At 42.8% G+C, this 19,476-nt stretch overlaps 1 protein-coding gene across 4 annotated transcripts in view; it reads right to left on the minus strand.

The window, feature by feature from the left end:
* SNX13 (sorting nexin 13) overlaps window positions 1-19,476 on the minus strand; it is a 447,782-nt gene that overhangs the window by 17,336 nt on the left and 410,970 nt on the right. For all 4 annotated transcript variants that reach the window (XM_029589038.1, XM_029589035.1, XM_029589036.1 and 1 more), the window contains 2 exons: window positions 14,627-14,772; window positions 13,227-13,295 (listed from right to left, as the gene is read on the minus strand). In XM_029589038.1, the coding sequence (XP_029444898.1) occupies window positions 13,227-13,295; window positions 14,627-14,772 (215 nt within the window). The remainder of the gene's footprint in view (window positions 1-13,226; window positions 13,296-14,626; window positions 14,773-19,476) is intronic.

A 19,476-nucleotide genomic window follows, 5' to 3' on the forward strand; every position in this document is an offset into this window, starting at 1 on the left:
TATCTTCCAATTGGCAAAGTCATCCACAACCCTTTCTAAACACATACATTAGCTCCTGGAAACAACCACATTTTAAGATATTTTCTAAATTGTAAATAATCACCCTTTTGATATAACTTGATGGCAAAATATTCCATAATTGATACTCCACTACTGAAAATGCTCGATCTCAATTGTTGTCAAATAATCTTTTTGACTGTAGCGACCACCAAATATGCCCCATCCCCCAATCTTAACACCTTTGAATGGATGTACCATCTTATCCTTTCCTTCATAAATATTGGTGCCAACCCTTCAATGACTTAAATGTTAAGAGTCAATATTTTAAACTGTACACAGGCAGCCACCAATAACTAGTGCTATCTTGTCAACATATTGAACACTGGAATATGCCTTGGGTAACCTAACAGCACTCTAGCCACCACATTTGTCATGCCCAGGCTGGTCGATTTGGTAATGCCCCCGGGGCAGGGGGGATCAGGAGTCAGGAGCAGGCTTGTCAGGCATGCGATCTTCTGCCAGAGTTAAAAACAGGCAGAATGGGCAGGGATCTTCTGCCTGATCAGCCACCTTCCCTTCAGATTAAGCTCTCTGGTACTGGTGGCTGGCAGGTCTTCTGGAGACTGGTGCATTAGGTCAGGAACAGGGTATTTTCTGGAACAGGGAGTGCACCAGCAAAACACAAGGCAGCCTAGGGCAGACAGGAACTGGTACATACTGGAGCTAGAACAATGTAGAAGGCAGTAATATATAAGCAAACTGTGCCCCAGGAAGCACCACGGGAAATAAGAAAGTCATTGAGGCCCACAGGGAGCAAAAGGGTCACTGGGAGGCCCCCAAGGAGAAAGAAGGGCCACTGGGAGGCAAGGGTGCTGTAAGACCCACAGGAATCAGGGCAGAGTGCAGCAAAGAAACATACAGAGAAGGATGGTCACTGGAGGGCCTAGACAGGGTAGGACAAGACACAGAATACACACAGACAGGATAGGCCCATACAAGACAAGGAGCACAGACAAGAAAGAAGACAAATTAGGTCAAGTTGGCTAGATACAGAATACAAACAGACAGGCCCAAACAAGACAAGGATAAGCCAAGAGACAAGACAAGGCAGGACAGGTAGTACAGAAGCCTAAACACAGAGCAAGGCAAAGGGAAACAAGAAAGTCTGGGAACAGAGAACAGGGGCAAGGAAACACAGACAAGGGTCCAAGAGTAAGAGCAAGGACAAGGTTACACAAGAACAGGTAGAGAGGAGAATCCAGGCTGAGGCGGGAAGTGAACTGTGAGGGAGGTAGATATAGTGCAGATTTTGCTGCATCGTGCAGATTTGAAGACAGTGGCTAGTGTCTCTTTGAGCTTGGCCCAGTGAGGGGCCCTGCTGGCAGGAAGGCTGCTTAGCAGAAAGCTTCATGACAACATTCTGAGCAATTTGAAGTTTCTGTTTCAATCAAAGGCAAACCTATCAAAAGAGCATTACAATAGTCAAAATGTGAAATAATTAAATTCTGTACCACCTTTCTGAAGCTATTTTTATTCAATAAAAGATTTAGTTGTTGAACCATTTGCAACATCCCATACCCTCTCTGAATAATCATAGAGACCATCGCCTGCCCTTCCAAGCTAGATTCCAACATAAAGCAAATGTTGCTTACCTGTAACAGGTGTTCTCACAGGACAGCAGGATATTAGTCCTCACATATGGGTGACATCACAGGATGGAGGACAATCACGGAACACTTTTGTCAAAGTTTCTAGAACTTTGACTGGCACCTATTGGGCATGCTCAGGATGGCACTAACCCTGCAACCAGCAGGGGTAGAATCGAGGGTCCTTTCTGCTGCAAGGGGACACGAACACATCTAAGGCATGCTCTCCTAGAAATGGAATATCCGATTTGCTATCCCCTGGTCCGGGGACCTCTTGTGGGATATGATGGCTCAACTCAGCCTGTCTGCTACCACATTCTCTGATCTAGCCAAGTACATGGCTCTGAGCATCCCATGGGACAAGGCCCACAACCAGATCTGGACTGCTTTCTGACACAGGAGGTACTTGTTGACATACAACATGGATTGTTGGTTTGGATCAGGACAACTTTGTTGGACATCAGATCTCTGAAAGCCCAAGGCAGGTACCTGATTGCCCGAAGCTCCAGGAAGTTGATTTGACAAGAGCATTCCTGAATGGACTAGAGACCCTGGGTGCTGAGCCCATCTACATGAGCTCCCCACACCAGCATAGGCGCATCCATGGTTAGGACAATTTAGGTAGGGAGCCTTTGAAGAGAGATCCCCTGTTCCAAATTTAAAAGTACCAGCCACCATGTCAATGAGTCCCAGAGAGAAGGGGTGACTCGGATGGAATCCTGAAAGTTCTGAGTGGCCTGGCATCACTGTGACCTCGGGGTCCAATGGGCTTTGCATATATGTAAAAATGCCAAGGGAGTGACATGGAAGGTTGCGGCCATATGGCCCAGTCTCAACATATGCTAGGCTGACACCTGCTGGCTCTGTTGGACCTCTGCCACTATGGCTGTCCAGGTGTTCGCCCTCTGGCAAGACAGGAAGGCCTTGGCCTGAGCCATGTCTAGCAGGGCTCCTATGAAGTCCAATTGAAGTGACAGGCTGAGATGGGACTTTGGGTAGGTGAGAATGAACCCTAGTGATTCCAACACTCAGATAATAAAGCACATGGATGTGACAGCCCCTGTCTGGGACATGCTCTTGACCAGACAATTGTCCAAATAAGGGAAAACATGCACACCTAGTCTGTGGAGCTGCGCTGCCACCACGGCCAGGCATTTTGAGAAGACCTGTGGGGCTGATGTTAGCCTGAATGGAAACACCCAGTACAGGAAGTGCTGTTTTCCCACCACAAATCGGAGACACTTCCTTTGACCAGGGAAGATCTCGATATGAGTGTATGTGTCCTTTAGATTGAGGGAGCATAGCCAATCCCTTTTTTGCAAAAGGAGTATCAAGGTGCCCAGGGAAACCATCTTGAACTTTTCTTTTTTTTTTTTTTTTAGAAACTTGTTCAAGGTCCTCAGGTCTAGAATGATATGGAGTCCTCCTGTTCTCTTTTGAATCAGGAAGTACCTGGAGTACAATCCACGCCCTCTATGCTTGACCACTCTGGTCATTAAGAGGAGAGCTCTGCTAGCAGTACCTCCTGATGTGAACCTGCCTCCAAAACGGGCACTGAGAGCAATTTGGCAAGATACCCAATAGATTTAATTGGTACCCTTGACGGACGATGGATAGAATCTAGTGGTCCGAGGTTATACTGGGCCACTGGTTCACAAAGAACTAGAGACCATTTTCCTCTGGCTTACAATGAGGACTACGGTTCACAAAGAACCATAGTCTGCCCACAAACGGAGGGTCCAACGTCCCAGGTAAGGGTGATTGGCCTACGATCCCTGCGACCCAGTCAAAACTCTGTCTCTGGAGTTGAATGAGGAGCCAGCTGGGGCTTGGGGGCTCTCTGCTGCCTAGGACAGCCGCGGGGATCCTGATGGAATTACCAGGAGCAAGGGGTAGGAGGACAGTACTTCCTTTAGCGAAAGAAAGACTTCCTTGGCCCCTTTCTCGATGGCGTCCAAGAAGAGGAGGACAGGTTCAGAGTGCTGGCAGAAAGCTCTTGGAGGGTTTCATAGTGGTCCTGACGTTGGGCCACAGTATCCCTTATTTGACCCCTATCCCGTGGTCAGATCATTTTCTGATAGAATCCTCCTTCTCCACACTCAAACAGACACACACCTCCTCACACCTTTCTACCATTCAATTCAGGAAAGCGTGTCCATCTGACACACTCAGTGATCAGCTTTCCAAAGAACTCCCTAACTTAGACCTAACCAACCCGGACTCAGCTCTAACCTCCTGGCAAAAGATTACAGAAGCAGTCGCAAACAAGTGGTGCCCAATAGTCACCAAATCAATCAACCCAACAAAAAAGGGAAATCAACCCTGGTTCAGCACGGAACTCAAACAGATGAAACAGGCATTACGTCATAAAGAAAATAGATGGCGCAAAACCCCTAACACAACTTCTCTTTCAACATACAAGGGATACTTACATCACTACAGGACCGCCATTCTACAGAAAAAAAAGGAATACTATGCAAACAAAATACACAATTTCCAATATGATGCTCAGGCCCTATTCGGTTACGTTTCACAAATCACTAAATCTATCCCCCCACCTATCCCAGACGAACAAGCTCTTTCCAAGGCTAATGAGCTCGCGTCATTCTTTCAACAGAAGATCGCAAATACCCTCGCCCTCCTTCCTACAAATACAACACCTCTCAAGTCAGGCAAGAATCATCAGTCCCTTACTAGTCCCAAGTTTGACAATTTCGAATTAATCTCCACTAAAGAGATCGAAGCCCTCCTAAAAAGACAGAAACCTTCAAGCCATCCGGCTGACAACATACCATCGAGACTCCTGCTTCTCATCCCAAACGCTATCTCAGGACCTCTGACCAGTATTATAAACAGCCTTCTAACCCAAGGAAGCTACCCTGACAGTCTAAAAACCGCCTCACTCAAGCCCCTCCTCAAGAAACACAACTTAGACCCTAATGTACTAGCTAACTTCAGACCCATCTCGAACCTCCCATTCGTTGCCAAACTAACTGAGAAACTGGTAAACACCCAGCTCTCTGATTATCTTGAAGACCACAAGATCCTATACCCCTCGCAATATGGTTTCCGTAAATCACGCAACACGGAAACCCTCCTCATCTCACTTACAGACCATATTATTATGGGGTTAGACAAAGGACACTCCTTTTTATTAATCCTGTTAGACATTTCGGTGGCATTTGACACCGTCAACCATACCATCCTGCTGGACCGCCTAGCTGATATCGGCATCTCCGGATCTGCCCACAACTGGTTCAAGTCATTCCTCAGTAACAGGACTTTTAAAGTTAAAATCAACAACAAAGAGTCACCCCTAACAAAATCAAATCTTGGTGTACCACAAGGTTCCTCCTTATCTCCAACCCTTTTTAACATTTACCTCCTCCCCCTCTGCCAACTATTAACGGAGCTCGATCTAATTCATTATCTGTACGCAGACGACGTGCAGATTCTAATCCCAATAACAGATTCAATTTCAAAAGCGCTCACCCATTGGAATAACTGCCTTCTAGCAATCACAAATCTTCTCAACAGCTTAAACTTGGTTCTCAACGCCTCCAAGACAGAACTGCTCCACATCTCCTCAAATGAAAACAATATCTCCCCTCCATCACCACACATCGCTCACATTACCTGTAAACAGGTCAGAGACCTTGGGGTAATATTAGACAACAGACTAAGCCTGAAGAAAATGGTCAACACAACCGCCAAAGACTGTTTCTACAGGCTACAGATTCTAAAACGACTTAAACCTCTATTATTCTTCCATGACTTCAGGACAGTCCTCCAAGCGCTACTGTTCGCTAAAATAGACTACTGCAGTGCCCTCTTCCTAGGCCTCCCCAAATCCACTACCAAACCACTGCAGATGATACAAAATGCAGCAGCAAGATTGCTGACCAGTACCAGCCGCGGCGATCACATCTCTCCCATCCTCAGGAACCTACATTGGTTACCAGTTAATTTCAGGATTCTATACAAATCAATCACCGTAATCCACAAAACCATACATCAACATCTTCAACTCGACCTGGAAATCCCCTTCACACCCTACTCCTCTAACAGACCAACTAGAGATATTCTCAAAGGCACTCTGAAATTTCCACCCACCAAAGCCTCACGCCTCTCTTCGACCAAAGACAGAGCTTTCTCGATAGCTGGCCCATCTATCTGGAATAGCATCCCATCAAATCTCAGATTGGAGCCTTGCCTTTTAACTTTTAGAAAAAGTCTTAAAACATGGCTCTTTCACCAAGCCTTCGCCGATCCACCAGACATTCTCTAATTGTCCTTCACTCTTACCCGGTCTGGCATTGACACTCACGAATGGACTCTGACTCTCCCAGGTTAAAGCACCTCTAAGCTCGTAACCTTACGCTTATGGTATCACTGGTTTATCTCCGGCCTTACCTTCCTTCCAGCTTGCTTGCAAGCTTCCAAGTTCTCTCTCCCTGTTGATTGTAACTTTGACTTATTCCTACCTATTGTTTATCTTTCGCTCATTTGAATTTGTTACTCCTTTTATACCCTTGTTAAATGTAAACCGATCCGATATGGTTATTCACTATGAAGGTCGGTATATAAAAACTGTTAAATAAAATAAATAAATAAATCCCTTACCCTATCTCCAAAGAGATTCTTCCCAGTACACAGCATATCAGCGAGTTGTTCCTGTGCCTCTGGTTGGCGATTTGAGGCCCACAGCCATGCCATTCTGTAGGTGCCGATTCCCGCTACAGAGACTCTTGATGCCATCTTAAGTCGCATGGACCTCGTGCTTTCCACACTCCAGGCCCTTCTGCACCAGTGACATAAGGGTGTCCTGCTGCTGAGGCAGTTGCTCAGACACCTCCTGAACCTGCTTCCAGATATCCCGCAAGTACTAGCTCATGTAGAGCTGGTAGGCAGTGATGCGGGCAATGAGCATGGTGCCTTGAAATACTTTTCTTTCAAGAGCGTCCATCAGCCTATTGTCCTTCTAAGGGGCGCCGACGAATGAGTCAGAGTGTGTTTGGCCCTCTTGAGGGCATATTTTACCACCAGCGACTGGTGGGGTAGCTAACACTTATCAAATCAGGGAGCCTTCTGTACAAGGTAGACGCTGTCTGCCTTCTTATAAATGGGAGACGCTGTTGGGAGATGTTCCCATACCCTCAGCAGCTCCTTAAGGATATCGTGTACCAGTACCGTCACAATCTCCTTAGGAGGCTCCAAGAACTGGGGGATCTTAAGTATTCTGTGCCTAGCATCCTCCTCTGTTAATAACTGAAATGGGTGGTTTCCACCATCACCCTCACAAAACCTACAAAGGTCAAGTCCTCAGGTAAAGACTTCCTTCCCTTCTCTGGAGGAGAAAGATCTCAAGGGAGACTCTCGGAGAAGGACTCAGAAACATCATCACTCCAGAGAAAATAGGATTCCTCATCCTCATTGTAAGCCAGAGGGAATGGGTCTCTAGGTGGCCTTCGTTCAGAGGTGCAGGCATCGGTAAAACTGGACGGGAAGGGCGACAGACCTCGGCGTCTTTGCCAGCGTCAGTGGAGTTTCCTCCTCAGAGGAACCGGCGACAACCACCATATCGGTAGGGGAGGCCTTGGTGCCCTGCTAGGCACTGATGCTGTCCCGGGAACAGACGCCAGCTTCATCAGTAATGCACCGATGAGCATGTCAAGCTTCTCCAGAAGCAGTACAAGGACAGGCAGCACTGGGTCTGGAGTCGTCAGAGCCACAGGACAGAAGCCTTGCAGAGCCCGCTTCACCACCAGCTGGACTTGGTGCTCCAGTTCCTCTTCAAACTTTGCTGCTTCCAACACAGACTGGGAGGAAGGAGGGTAGCCAAATACTCTTTGGATCCTTGAGGTGGATCGGTGACTGGCAGGACCAGTGGAGACTGTCGCGGACCCCCGGCACTGATGGAGGACTGGCACTCCTCACCATTGGGCCACTTCGGGGGCATCACGAAGCAGGTGCATCCCCGTGCCCAGTACCGTGCATCGCCAGGGACCAATGCACCAGATGTCACTTATAAACTATGCTTAACAGACAGCTTAGCCACTTTGCTGACCATTACAAGATTGCTTGCATTATGGAAAAACACGTTGCTTAACATGTTACAAGACAAGTTGCACTTGCAAGAGGGGTACTGATGAGAAAATATTTACCAGCTAGTGTATGCTTGCCCAAGGAGCAAGGGAGAGAATACTGAAATAGCTGACAGTTGTAAACAGGAAACTGGAATACGTGGAAACTGAAATGTGAATTGTTTTGACAAGTGTATAAATATTTGGCAGAGACTAACCACTTTGGAGAAAGAGCTCTGATATACTCTCTTTGTAAAGCATTACAATAAAATGGGGTTTTCTCATTCTCTGGTTCCTTGTTTAATTTCTACCATAAACTCTCAACAGAAGCTCTTACAAGCGTCTTGTAAAGTCGTCACATCTTGAACATTTTTCATATTCTGCTGTCCAATGAGCAGAGAATTTCAATGTACTGTGTACAAGGATACCAAGGTAATTGAGTCAAGAAGGTACTAATTAAGTACAATATTAAATAGTCCAAGGGAACAGAACTGAGATCAAATTCACTAATCGTTTATTATAAACTTTTGCATAATCTAAACAAATTTTAAAGCATCAATTTATACATTTGGTTACACTTATTCAAATGTGTCCTGAAAATGTGCCCCAAGCCTCTATTGTTGACTATATGTTCACATCAACCACAAATAACACCACCTCTCAATTATATGTCAGTCAAGCGTACATTCACACTACACCCATACATATACACACACAAGTTTAAAATCATACCAAACGACAAATAAACATTGCAATAGTATAAATATTACAAAATGTGATGTATCCCTACAGAGACCACTGTTTCACTGAAGGTTCAGCTTTTTCAGGGGGATTTTTTGTGAAATGGAGAGTAGACTAAGATTTTTAGATTATGTTATTTTCTGAGGAAAATATTATCCGTGGCACATGTCCAGGAACATTTAAAAAATGCTTCAAAAGATGAATGACGTATTATACAACGCCTGCTATCGACATGAACTCCAACCAATTTAATTCTCACATGGGATCTCTTGTACATCCACTATAATTAAATGAACTTGAATAATCATAACCCATATGAACCTCATATTATATTATTTTTATATAGTTTTAATGATGTTCAGGAATTGACTCACTTCTAAGATTCAGTGCAGAGGGATAACATATTGAAATGCTGTCACCTTCTGTAGTTCTGCACACTAAGGGGTCAATTTTCAAACAAGCATGCGTGCATCCATGTGCGCATGGATGTGATGATTTTATAATGTGCGCACGATGGCGCATGCATATTATAAAATACTGTTCCCTTGTGCACATGCGCACCAGATTTTAATATCCTCACACACGTGTGGGCAGGTTGGGACTTGTGCACGCATGCTAGGAGGAGGGAATTTTAAAAACCAATGAGTGGCGATGCAAGTAGGTCTTCCCCAATTCCCTCCAATTAAGAAGCGGACTGGGAGAGAACTTTCCTATACCACTTCCTACTCTGCCTCCCTTTTCCCCCTCTCCTCCCTGACCCCTAAAACCTGTTTCCCTACCTTTTTTTTTTTTTTTTTTAAATTTCAGAACTAACTTCATCTGAATAGATGAACTTCCCCATGCTGGCTGGCAACTGGTGCATGCTTCCCCAGGACAAGGCCTAATGACCACTGTCCTGGCCCGCCCCTTTTCCATAGCTCGGCACTTTTGCACGTATCGGGGGTTACATGCATGGCCAAGCTGTTTCTAAAATGCACTTGTGCGCGCACGGCCCAACCACGAGCATAACCCCCGGATTTTACATGCATGGGCCTCTTAAAATTCGGACATAAGAGTCATAAGCCTTTACAATGCTCTCATGCTCTGTAAATAAATAAGACAACTAAATTATTTATTTTATTTATTATTAGATTATATATTATGCTTTTCACACTTTTTTTTTAGTGCTTCAAAGTGGATTACATTCAGGCACTGTAGGTATTTCCCTATCCATAGAGGGCTCACAATCTAACGGGCCGATACAGTAAAGCGAGGCCGCAGTTACCCCGTTTCTAACCTGCTGTTTACTCACAATTTGGCAGCGTAAGTCCAACCCGCAATTCACTATCCCTTTTAACCCATCCTTACCGCTTCTTTAAATCAACGGGTAACCCTTTCCGCCCGCTGCATGTATATATGATATGTAAACGATCGGATTAGCTATTCCCTCCCATTCAGTAACGTGCGCCCCGACTATCGCCTTTTTAACCTGCAGTTTAGCCGCGTCTTTAACCTGCTAAATTACCGCCTACCCTTACCCATGCGTTAGAGGCAGGGGTAAGGGTAGGCGGCAAACTTTCCCCCGGCCCCCGCTCACCTGCCCTGGCCGCCGGTCTCCAGGGCAGACCCAGTCCTCTCTCCCCTCCTCGCGAAGCAAGGCGCAGGGCGAAAAGCGACTCAACATGCTATTAAAATATTGTAAATAAAGTGTAACAAAAGTTAACTTACTTTTTCTTACAGTCCTTCTCTGCCCTCCTCTGGAGGCGTGCACCACGGCTCCCCTGCCTCCCGGGGACAGCCGGCGGCGAAAGCGGCTTCCAGCGGCCCCTGCCGGTGAAGATGGATGAACGCACGCCCGTAGTGCACGGGCGCTCGTCAGTAAAGGCGCATGAACAGACGTGCGTGACGTCACGGCGTACGTTCATACACTTTCGCTGGCTTGAGCACCCAAATTGACGGGCGCCCAAGTCAGCGAAAGTGTATGAACGTACGCCGTGACGTCACGCACGCCCGTTCATGCGCCTTTGCTGACGAGCGCCCGTGCACTACGGGCGTGCGTTCATCCATCTTCGCCGGCGGGGGCCGCTGGAAGCCGCTTTCGCCGCCGGCTGCCCCCGGGAGGCAGGGGAGCCGCGGTGTGCGCCTCCGGAGGAGGGCAGAGAGAACTGTAAGAAAAAGTAAGTTAACTTTTCTTACACTTTATTTACAATATTTTAATAGCATGTCGAGTCGCTTTTCGCCCTGCGCCTTGCTCGCCTTAGGTTTTCTTTTGATTAAAGTTGGGATCCACTTCCTGGTACTTGTCATTTCAAATGTCATTTGAAATGACAGGTACCAGTGCACCCAGGATACTGTATAGGCGCTGTATAGCGCCTATACAGTAAAATGGATTGTGCTTCATGGTTCTATACCTGCCAAAACGTGCCCCTGTGTTTATGGTGCTGGACATCCCTGCATCAGATGGCTCCTGCTTCAATGGTGTCATATATCCCTGCATAGGATGCTCCTCTGTCGAACAGCGCTGGAAGTCCCTGCATCATATGGTGCAGACACCCCTGCAGAGAGCACCAAACGCCCCCCCTCCCAAATTGGATGGCACCAGAAGCCCCTGCATTTGAGGGCTCCTGCGTAGGATGGTGCCTGCGTCAATGGCGCCAGATACCTCTACGTTAGATGGTTCCTGTGTTGCCAGATGCCCCTGAGTCACATGGCACTGGATGCTTCTGCATCAGTGGTGCTTGCGACGACAGTGGAGGATGCTTAGTCAATGGCACCAGGTGCTACATATGCCCCTGGACAGGTAACTCCTCTGACGCTATCACATTCCTACTCAAGCCCCACAACTACAGAAGATCTGGAATCCGGTGTCTTAGAGAGGGGGAACTCTGTTTGAGGAGCTCCTGCTTAACTCAAATATATTTAAAGCAGGAGAGCCTCTCATGGACATGGATCTAGGACCTATGGAAAGAGAAAACAAGAGGTTTTTTTTTTGCAGCTCTGAACATGCTATTTGAGGGGCTGCCTAGGTGACAATTCTAAACAAGAGAAAGCACAGCCCTAAGACCAAAAATGAACATATTTTAGAAGAGAGGGTACATGTTTTTGCATTTAGTGCAGACAAAAAGACTGAGCAAATTGAGAGGCAATGCACATGAGGGAGTTCCTGCACATGTTCAGTAGTGAAAGCTCTACTGAACGAGAGAGATGGGTCCATCTGGTGCCATCGGATGATGTCACCTACATGTTATGGCTAATTCAACCCTGCCTGTCGACGGAGAACACCTTAATCCATTTATTATTGAATATTAAATACTGGTGTCAAAATATTACTTAGTGAATCTTTTTAATGCATATTAAAGCTTAAAACAGTAGAATTAGCTAGATTTTTTTTTTAAATAATTCAGCTGGAAATTAAAACCAATGAAATCATTAGGATCCTTTCTTTTCTTCATATTTATATTTTAGTCCTTATTGGTGTTTCAATAATTTCAAAGTTACTTTTAGTAAACCTATTCAACTTTTAGTACTTTACTGTGCTACTGTGATGAACGCTTGTCAGAATCACACACATCCATCAAACACTGATATATATGAAGCATAAATACAGCATTACAGCTGATACGTGTCCTCAGGGAAGGAGGTTTTTAAAACCAAGAGATGTGGTCATAATAAAACATTCACAACCTTTTTTCCCCCAAAAAGTATTGAAAACACAATAAATAAAATGAACTGAAAATGATTAGAAAACTAAGAAAACTATGCAAAAGAAACAAACAAAAGAAAAGAGTAAAGAAAGTAATGTATATATAGGTAGTTTGTGGGATATGGTTAACACTGCTGTTTTAATATATATGAAAATATTGCAAACATGAATAAATGATCAAAAACAGATGCAAGCAAATAAAAAAAATACTGTCACAAAAAAAAAATAATAATGTGCAGAGGAAGGCACGTAAATGAAGCCAGTCTTCTAATGGTATCGTAAAAGTACTTTACTATTATCACATTTAAGGCTACAAGACCCTTACATGATCTTAGATGGTAAAGCACACATTTTCATCATTTACCATAACTTCAAGCAATAGATACTCGTTTATTATTTGAAAAAGACCAAAACATTTTTGCAATTATGCATATAAAAGAATGTCCAAGGCAAACACTGAAGAAACTCTCCAGTAAGACCCCAGTACAATATTCCCAAAAAAGTTATGGGATACTTAGATGTATTTTATAGACTGTAGCATGTTGGAGAAATCTAAAAAAATGTAGAAAAGTGAAAGAATAATTGAACAACTGCAAACTCTCAGCACCACTGAGTGTTACTCTATGAGACCTTACTTGGAGTTCTTGTGATATCTGTGATTGAGAATATTTGGGAATATTGTACTGTGAGTCTTACTGGAGAGTTTCTTCACTGTTTGCCTTTGACATTCTTTTTTATGCATAAATGAAAACACTAGAAAATTTACAAACATCACATGGGTATCCATGTACTCCAAGTAATGGTAAATGATTAAAATCTGTGCTTTACCTTCTAAGATCACCTAGAGGTCTTAAATGTTATTATAGTTAAACACTTTTATGATACAATTAGGAGACTATGGCACTATATAGTGTGTATTCCACCCTATATCCTTTTGTAAAGATTTGATGAATACCTACAAGGAATCAAATGCATGCAATATGCTTACATTAATCAGGAACAAGCTGCAAAATATATACTAGTGGAAGAAAGGTTTCTCTAACTTAGATGTAAAAAACATTGACAAATATATACCTAAAACGTTTCACAAAATCAGCCACTTGCTCAGGTGATGTCATCCAATCTACATGGTCAACAATTTTTCTAAGTGAAAACAAAACAGATAAAGCTATTTTATTTAACATTTTGTCCTGTACACAGCTAATTAAATATGACAGTGTTACAAGGGCAATATGGATGGCTGAAGCTCTAGCAGTATGTTTATACTAGAAAAACAAATGAAAGTATTTAACATATACACTCCATATTTGAAAATTTATACCATCAATATATGTACTTACTGTACTATGACACTGCCAACTGCCTCTCTCATATGTTTAAGTTATACCAATGAATTTTTTTTTTTTTAAGTAAACAAATCATCACAGTAACTGGTATAAAGCGGCAGTTACTACCCTAAACAACTTGCTGGGCAGACTGGATAGGCCATTTAAGTCTCTGTCTGCAGTCATTTACTATGTACCACTGAACAAGTATAACTTATAAAACTAGGTCACAGTTCAGTGATTTAAAAACAACAAACATTTTGGTATGTTAGCTGGATAAGTTATTCACCTAACTTATATGGGATAATCAGCAGCATGGTTATGCTGCTGAATGTCTCTGTAGAAATTGCCACATAGCTGGATAAGTTATATCTGGCTAAGATAGATCTGCTTTATGGCAAGTCTAATTTATCTGGATAACTTAACCATATAAATCCGAATATCAACACTTATCCAGCTAAGGCCTATATTTTCTAAAACACCGCGGCGTGAATTGCGCGGTGCAGGGGAGCGAAGCAGGGGGCGGGCTGGCTTTCGCACCCAATAGTGCCATCATAAAAGGTGGAGCTATTGGGCGCGAAATGGGCAGCAAAAAGGCTCCTTACCTTTTCGCCGTCCACGCTGTCTTCGTGGCGTCCGCCCCGACTCCTCCTCTTCCGGGGCAGACACCGCCCTGACTCCGCCCCTTTTTGGTTATCGCACGCGAAAAGGGACTTTTTGCGTGCGAAACGTCCCATTTCGCATGCGCTAGCTTTAAAAAATGACCCCCTAAGTTGGCCAGATAAGTAGTGCCGTCCCAAAATGCCCGTTGCCTTCCACAAGATATCCAGTTATCTACTTACCCGAATAAATACGTATCTGGCTAAGAGATGACCACTGAACTTAGCCAGAAATTCAGCAGCCACCACATAGCTGGATAAGTCTTACTTATCTGGCTATGCAGCGCTGATTATTGGCTTCCCTATTTCTACTACTGGTATACAAATATTTAGGAGATTTCATCTTGCAAGCAAGTACTGAACTCTGGGTATCAAATGCCTAGCTACAGAAACAGATGTGGCTCAGGTAGATGTCAGCAGAAGACATTCACAGAAAACAAGACTTACCATAACATTTGTATGCAAGGTCACAAAAAGTACAAAAACTTACCTATTAATTGTATCACCATAAGTTGCTCTAATAAGTTGCTGTAGTAAATTTTTTATATTTCTTCGTAGCCACTGATTTCTTTCCTTTAAATCAAAGACTTCATCCATAAGAAGCAGCATTACTCTGAGAGGAATATTGTCATCCACCTAGCAGAATTAAAAGAAACAGAAAAAACATATTGGAAGTTAATAATTATTCTGAATAAATCTTATCATAAAATAAATATTACTACTTAGAAAACATACTAAAAAATAAAGAACATAACACTACCCCTCCCCCAGCATTCTACATACCTACATTATTTATTTAAAGCATTTATAGGCTTCATAATACATGAAACCCTAAGCAGTGTACAAGTTAAAATATAATAAAAGAAAAAAATACGCAAACAAAATACAATTCACATACAGATGTAAACTAACTTCATAAATCTACAACTAGAGTTTACACTCAGCAAAATACTTTTTGGAACAAGACTGTCTTCAGCATCACCTTGAAAGTTTTCGAGTCAGTAGTCAAATGAAGGCGTTTAGGTCATAGGAGCTAGCTTTTCAAAATGATTGGGGGTGCTAAAAATACAAATTATCCCTTGTTGGACAGAGTGAAAGAGAATGCTCAATATTGGGCGTGCTCAAGCATCCACTGCACCCACAGAGCTGGCATCTATGTTTCAGGTACGAAGTTCCTATCAATAGAGGCTGCGACAGAGAAAGCTTTTACTCTTGTTATTAGCAAGATGAGCCATTCACACAGAGGGTACATTTAACAGCCCGCGCTGTTATGAACGAAACAGCCATGGTGGATTATAGACATGTAACATCGCATTGGCCTAAGGAAAAGAGTTCAGACTAAGTAATTTATGAACTAATGATGTCACTTTGTATTGAACTCACCATGTCACATGCAACCAATACAAGTTGTAAAGCACAGATGAAATATGGTGTCTTGCTCTACATCCTGAGATAACGTGCTATAACGTTTTGAAGAACCTGGAGCGCCTTCAAGGCATATGCAGGTAAACCCAAGTACATCAAATTATAGTAATCCAAAAGTGGTAATATTAAAGCTTGAACATGGCAAAAGTTGGAGTAATTTAAGAAAGTTTTTAAATCCTGGAGTAATCTGAATTTTAAAAAGCCCATCTGAACAACAGATTTAATCTGTTGGCAGAAAGTCAGGTTTGAATCAATGACAACTCCTAAACTTTTCACAATTGGGGATCTCAATGTTCTCAAAATGCAAATTAGAGGTACCAGATCACAATTCAAAGAAAAGATAGATGTATATCATTTGGACAGGAAAAGAAACCTCACACAGTCCATTATCTACACAGCATGAATCAGTCCTGGAGAGGAAGTCGCTGCTGGGTTGTAAAGTAATAGGCAGTGGATTTTGAAGTTCTCGATCATTAATAAATGGCAAGATGTATAGGCTCATAGAAAATATATTTGACACCTCCAACTCTGATTACACATTTACAATAGAAAATTTAACCAAAACATTGCTCTTCGAAATGTAAAAACCCTGGTCTCAACAACAAAAACATCTTTTACTCTGGGTTAACTTTTCTACATCAGGGAACAATCATACTTTTAATCTAAGAAAAGAAATGTCCTTATGATGAAAAAAAATTCTCAGAAGATCATCTCTACCAGAATCCAAGACCAAATTCATCACACAGATGATAGATGAAATAACTTCTTCACCTGATTATTCAAAAAATGCAATCAAATTTAGAACATCCACAGAACTCTGAGATGGCGAATTAGTTTCTTCACATTTCTTTTTAAATGGTGGTAAACATGCTTGAGAAACAAGGGACAATACTTTGAGTACTTTAAGCACTTCCATCAGATATTGCTTAAACATATCTAGTGGGATTACCAGTTTTTACCATAGCAAATTTATGAGCCTACAAATAATTATACGTAGCCGCAATAATTGTTTCTAAATGTTAATTATACGCAGAGAAAAGCCATGCGTGTTTTTAGTATATCTTAACGGACCATCATACCACCTTTAGCGAATCGTGGGGCCACTGTTCATTGGATACCCAATTATTTCGCACTAGGGTCTCCTTTAATCATCGGTCCTTGTTTTCACAATAACATCACATTTTTAGTGATATTTGTAATTTTCAAACTATAATTATTGCAGCTACGTATAATTATTTGTATAGAAGAATCATCTGAACAAGATATACTGATTTGTATGCTATCTAAAATTTATGAGCCTAACATTCCTGCATCAAACCACATTTTCAAGCATTTCAATCTTAGGCCTGGATTTATCAAAATGCACTAAATATCGCATGCGATAGAAAAAGGGGCGTGTTTTATGGTAATAGGAAGTTTATCGCAAGTTGAACTAATACCTATGCGAAGCGCTAAGTTACCGCAAATTGTGATAACATTTTCGCATTTTGAGATAAGTGCCAAAATTGTTGTATTTCCTACATACAACCACTGGGGGACCCCATGTTTACTATCAGGGCTACTCAGGAGAGAGAGACTAGCCATAATGGCCTCATACTAGATAGGTATTTATATCTCTGTGGGAAGCCCACCTAGTAACTCGAGGTGAGGTTTAGGTATTAGTGTAGGGGTTAGGGGCCACTTTGACATTCAAAGTGAGACGTACGAACAGCACAGTGCTCTCTTGTGAAGATTTGAGGACCTTCGGAGTGAGGAAACTCAGCCAAAGATGAGATTTGTGCAATGTTCTCTCAGGGGCGGATTTTAAAAGGCCTGCGAGCGCCGGCGCGCCTATTTTGCATAGGCCGCCGGCGCGCGTAAAAGCCCAGGGACGCGTGTAAGTCCCGGGGCTGTGGAAAAGGGGCGGGGAGGGCGCGTTCCCGAAACGACGTGTCGGGGGCGGGCCCGGGGGCATGGCACCAGCCCGGGGGCGTGGTCGAGGCCTCCGGACCAGCCCCCGGGACCGGAACACGGAGCGGGGCTGCCGGCCGGCGCGCACAAAGTTATGCCTGCTGAAAGCAGGTGTAATTTTGCCGACAAAGGTGGGGGGGGGGGTGGGTTAGGTAGGGAAAGGTGGGGGGAGGGTGAAGGAAAGTTCCCTCCGAGGCCGCTCTGAAATCGGAGCGGCCTTGGAGGGAACAGGCAGCTCGCGCTGGGCTCGGCGCGCGCAGGTTGCACAAATGTGCACCCCCTTGCGCGCGCCAACCCCGGATTTTATAAGATACGCGCCCAAAAGTCTCAATGCGGAACTTGAATGGAGTTTCTTCATTTGACTGTATGGGTTATCCTTGAATGGGGAGCAGTGACTGGGACAAACTAACAGTTGCTGGGGATAACTACATTGTTAATCCCCCTCTCCCAGATGAATTTAGTTAAAAATATAAAATCATTTGCTTGGGTAATCTTTAGAACAGTATTGAAGACTTGGAAGCATCAATATATGATCAAATACAAATCTTCTTGGCCCAACTGCATGGTTTGGCAGAAACAATGAATGCTTTGGAAACAAAACTTGAGGATAATCAGAAATTAATGTACTCTGTAAAACTTAAGATCAATAAATGTGTTGAAGAGGAATATTTCCTCTTCAAAGATAGTTTTAGTCTTCATAGTAAGATTCAGCATTTAGAGAATGTGGTTAAGTGCCATACTGTCGGGTTTATTTATTTTCCTAAGCTTTCATCTGCTACATCTATAGACTTAATTGAGAAATACATTTTTGAAGTTTTAAAAATTCCAAAGCAATTCTGCCCTTCCATTTCCAGAGCATTTCCAACTTCTTTTTGGAAAAAACAAAAGAGGGGATGAAGCCCTAATTTAAAGACATCGGTTTTCTTTTGATATTTTAAATTTGACTCAAGCTCTAGAAGGAGAAAAAACATTTACTTTTTCTTGCTCCAGACAGGGATGAGATTCTCAGATTGTTTTTTTTAAAGATTTATGTGACTCAGTTCCTACATTGCAAAGTGCTGTATGTTCTTTTCGTAACATTGCTAAGTCTACCTAAGGAAAAGGTAAACAATTTTTGTTACTGATGCCAAGAGTTTTGCAAATAGGAGGCCTTTTTTGGCTTAAATTCCCTTGCAAGTGCGTTTTTAAATATATGTCTATTAGATAATTTTCTACAAGCCTTATCTACTTAAGTATTAAGACTGTGCTATTATGTCTTTACCATCTTAATTGCATTCTCGTTTGAGAAGACTGCAACTTCTGGCATGAAAATCACCTTTTTCTATTTTAAGGTGATTTCCTTGAATTCTGTTCTCCTTTCCCACTGTAACTCTGAACAGATGTACATAAATTTGACTTATGTTTCTGTATATTTTAATCTTCCAATTTTTATTTGTATATATGTATATGTGCGTGTGTGTGTATATTTTTTATTTTTAGATTTGTTTCATACAAAATGGATTTCTTGGTGTAATTGTCAAAACAGTATTTTTTTAAAAAAGAAATCAAATCTATTTCAACTTATAATTTCTTGTTTTCTTTGGCGTTAAAGGTTTTGGCCATCGGATGCGCAGGAGACATGTATACATATGTCCTGCCTCTCAATGAAGAGGGATGTTTGCTACTAGCATGCCTACCAACATCCTACTACAGCAGAAGGCTGGTATCTTTCTGTTCCAGGATGTTACAAAAAAGTTCCACTACATGCGTGCCCCATGCAAAGAAGATTTTGTTTGCTATAACTTGATCCAAGGAACATATAAGTGTTCTAGGGGATGACCGAGTGTCTGCCAGGATGATGACTCTCCCTGCCAGGTTATGTGGTTAATAAGGTCATTCCATTAGAGATGGTCTAGTTTCATACCATGACAATTTCCTGACACAGTAGGATGCGTATTCCTCTGTGTTTACTCAGGTAGAACATGA

Source organism: Rhinatrema bivittatum, chromosome 2 (genome assembly GCF_901001135.1).
Source record: "Rhinatrema bivittatum chromosome 2, aRhiBiv1.1, whole genome shotgun sequence".
NCBI classification, from domain to species: domain Eukaryota; kingdom Metazoa; phylum Chordata; class Amphibia; order Gymnophiona; family Rhinatrematidae; genus Rhinatrema; species Rhinatrema bivittatum.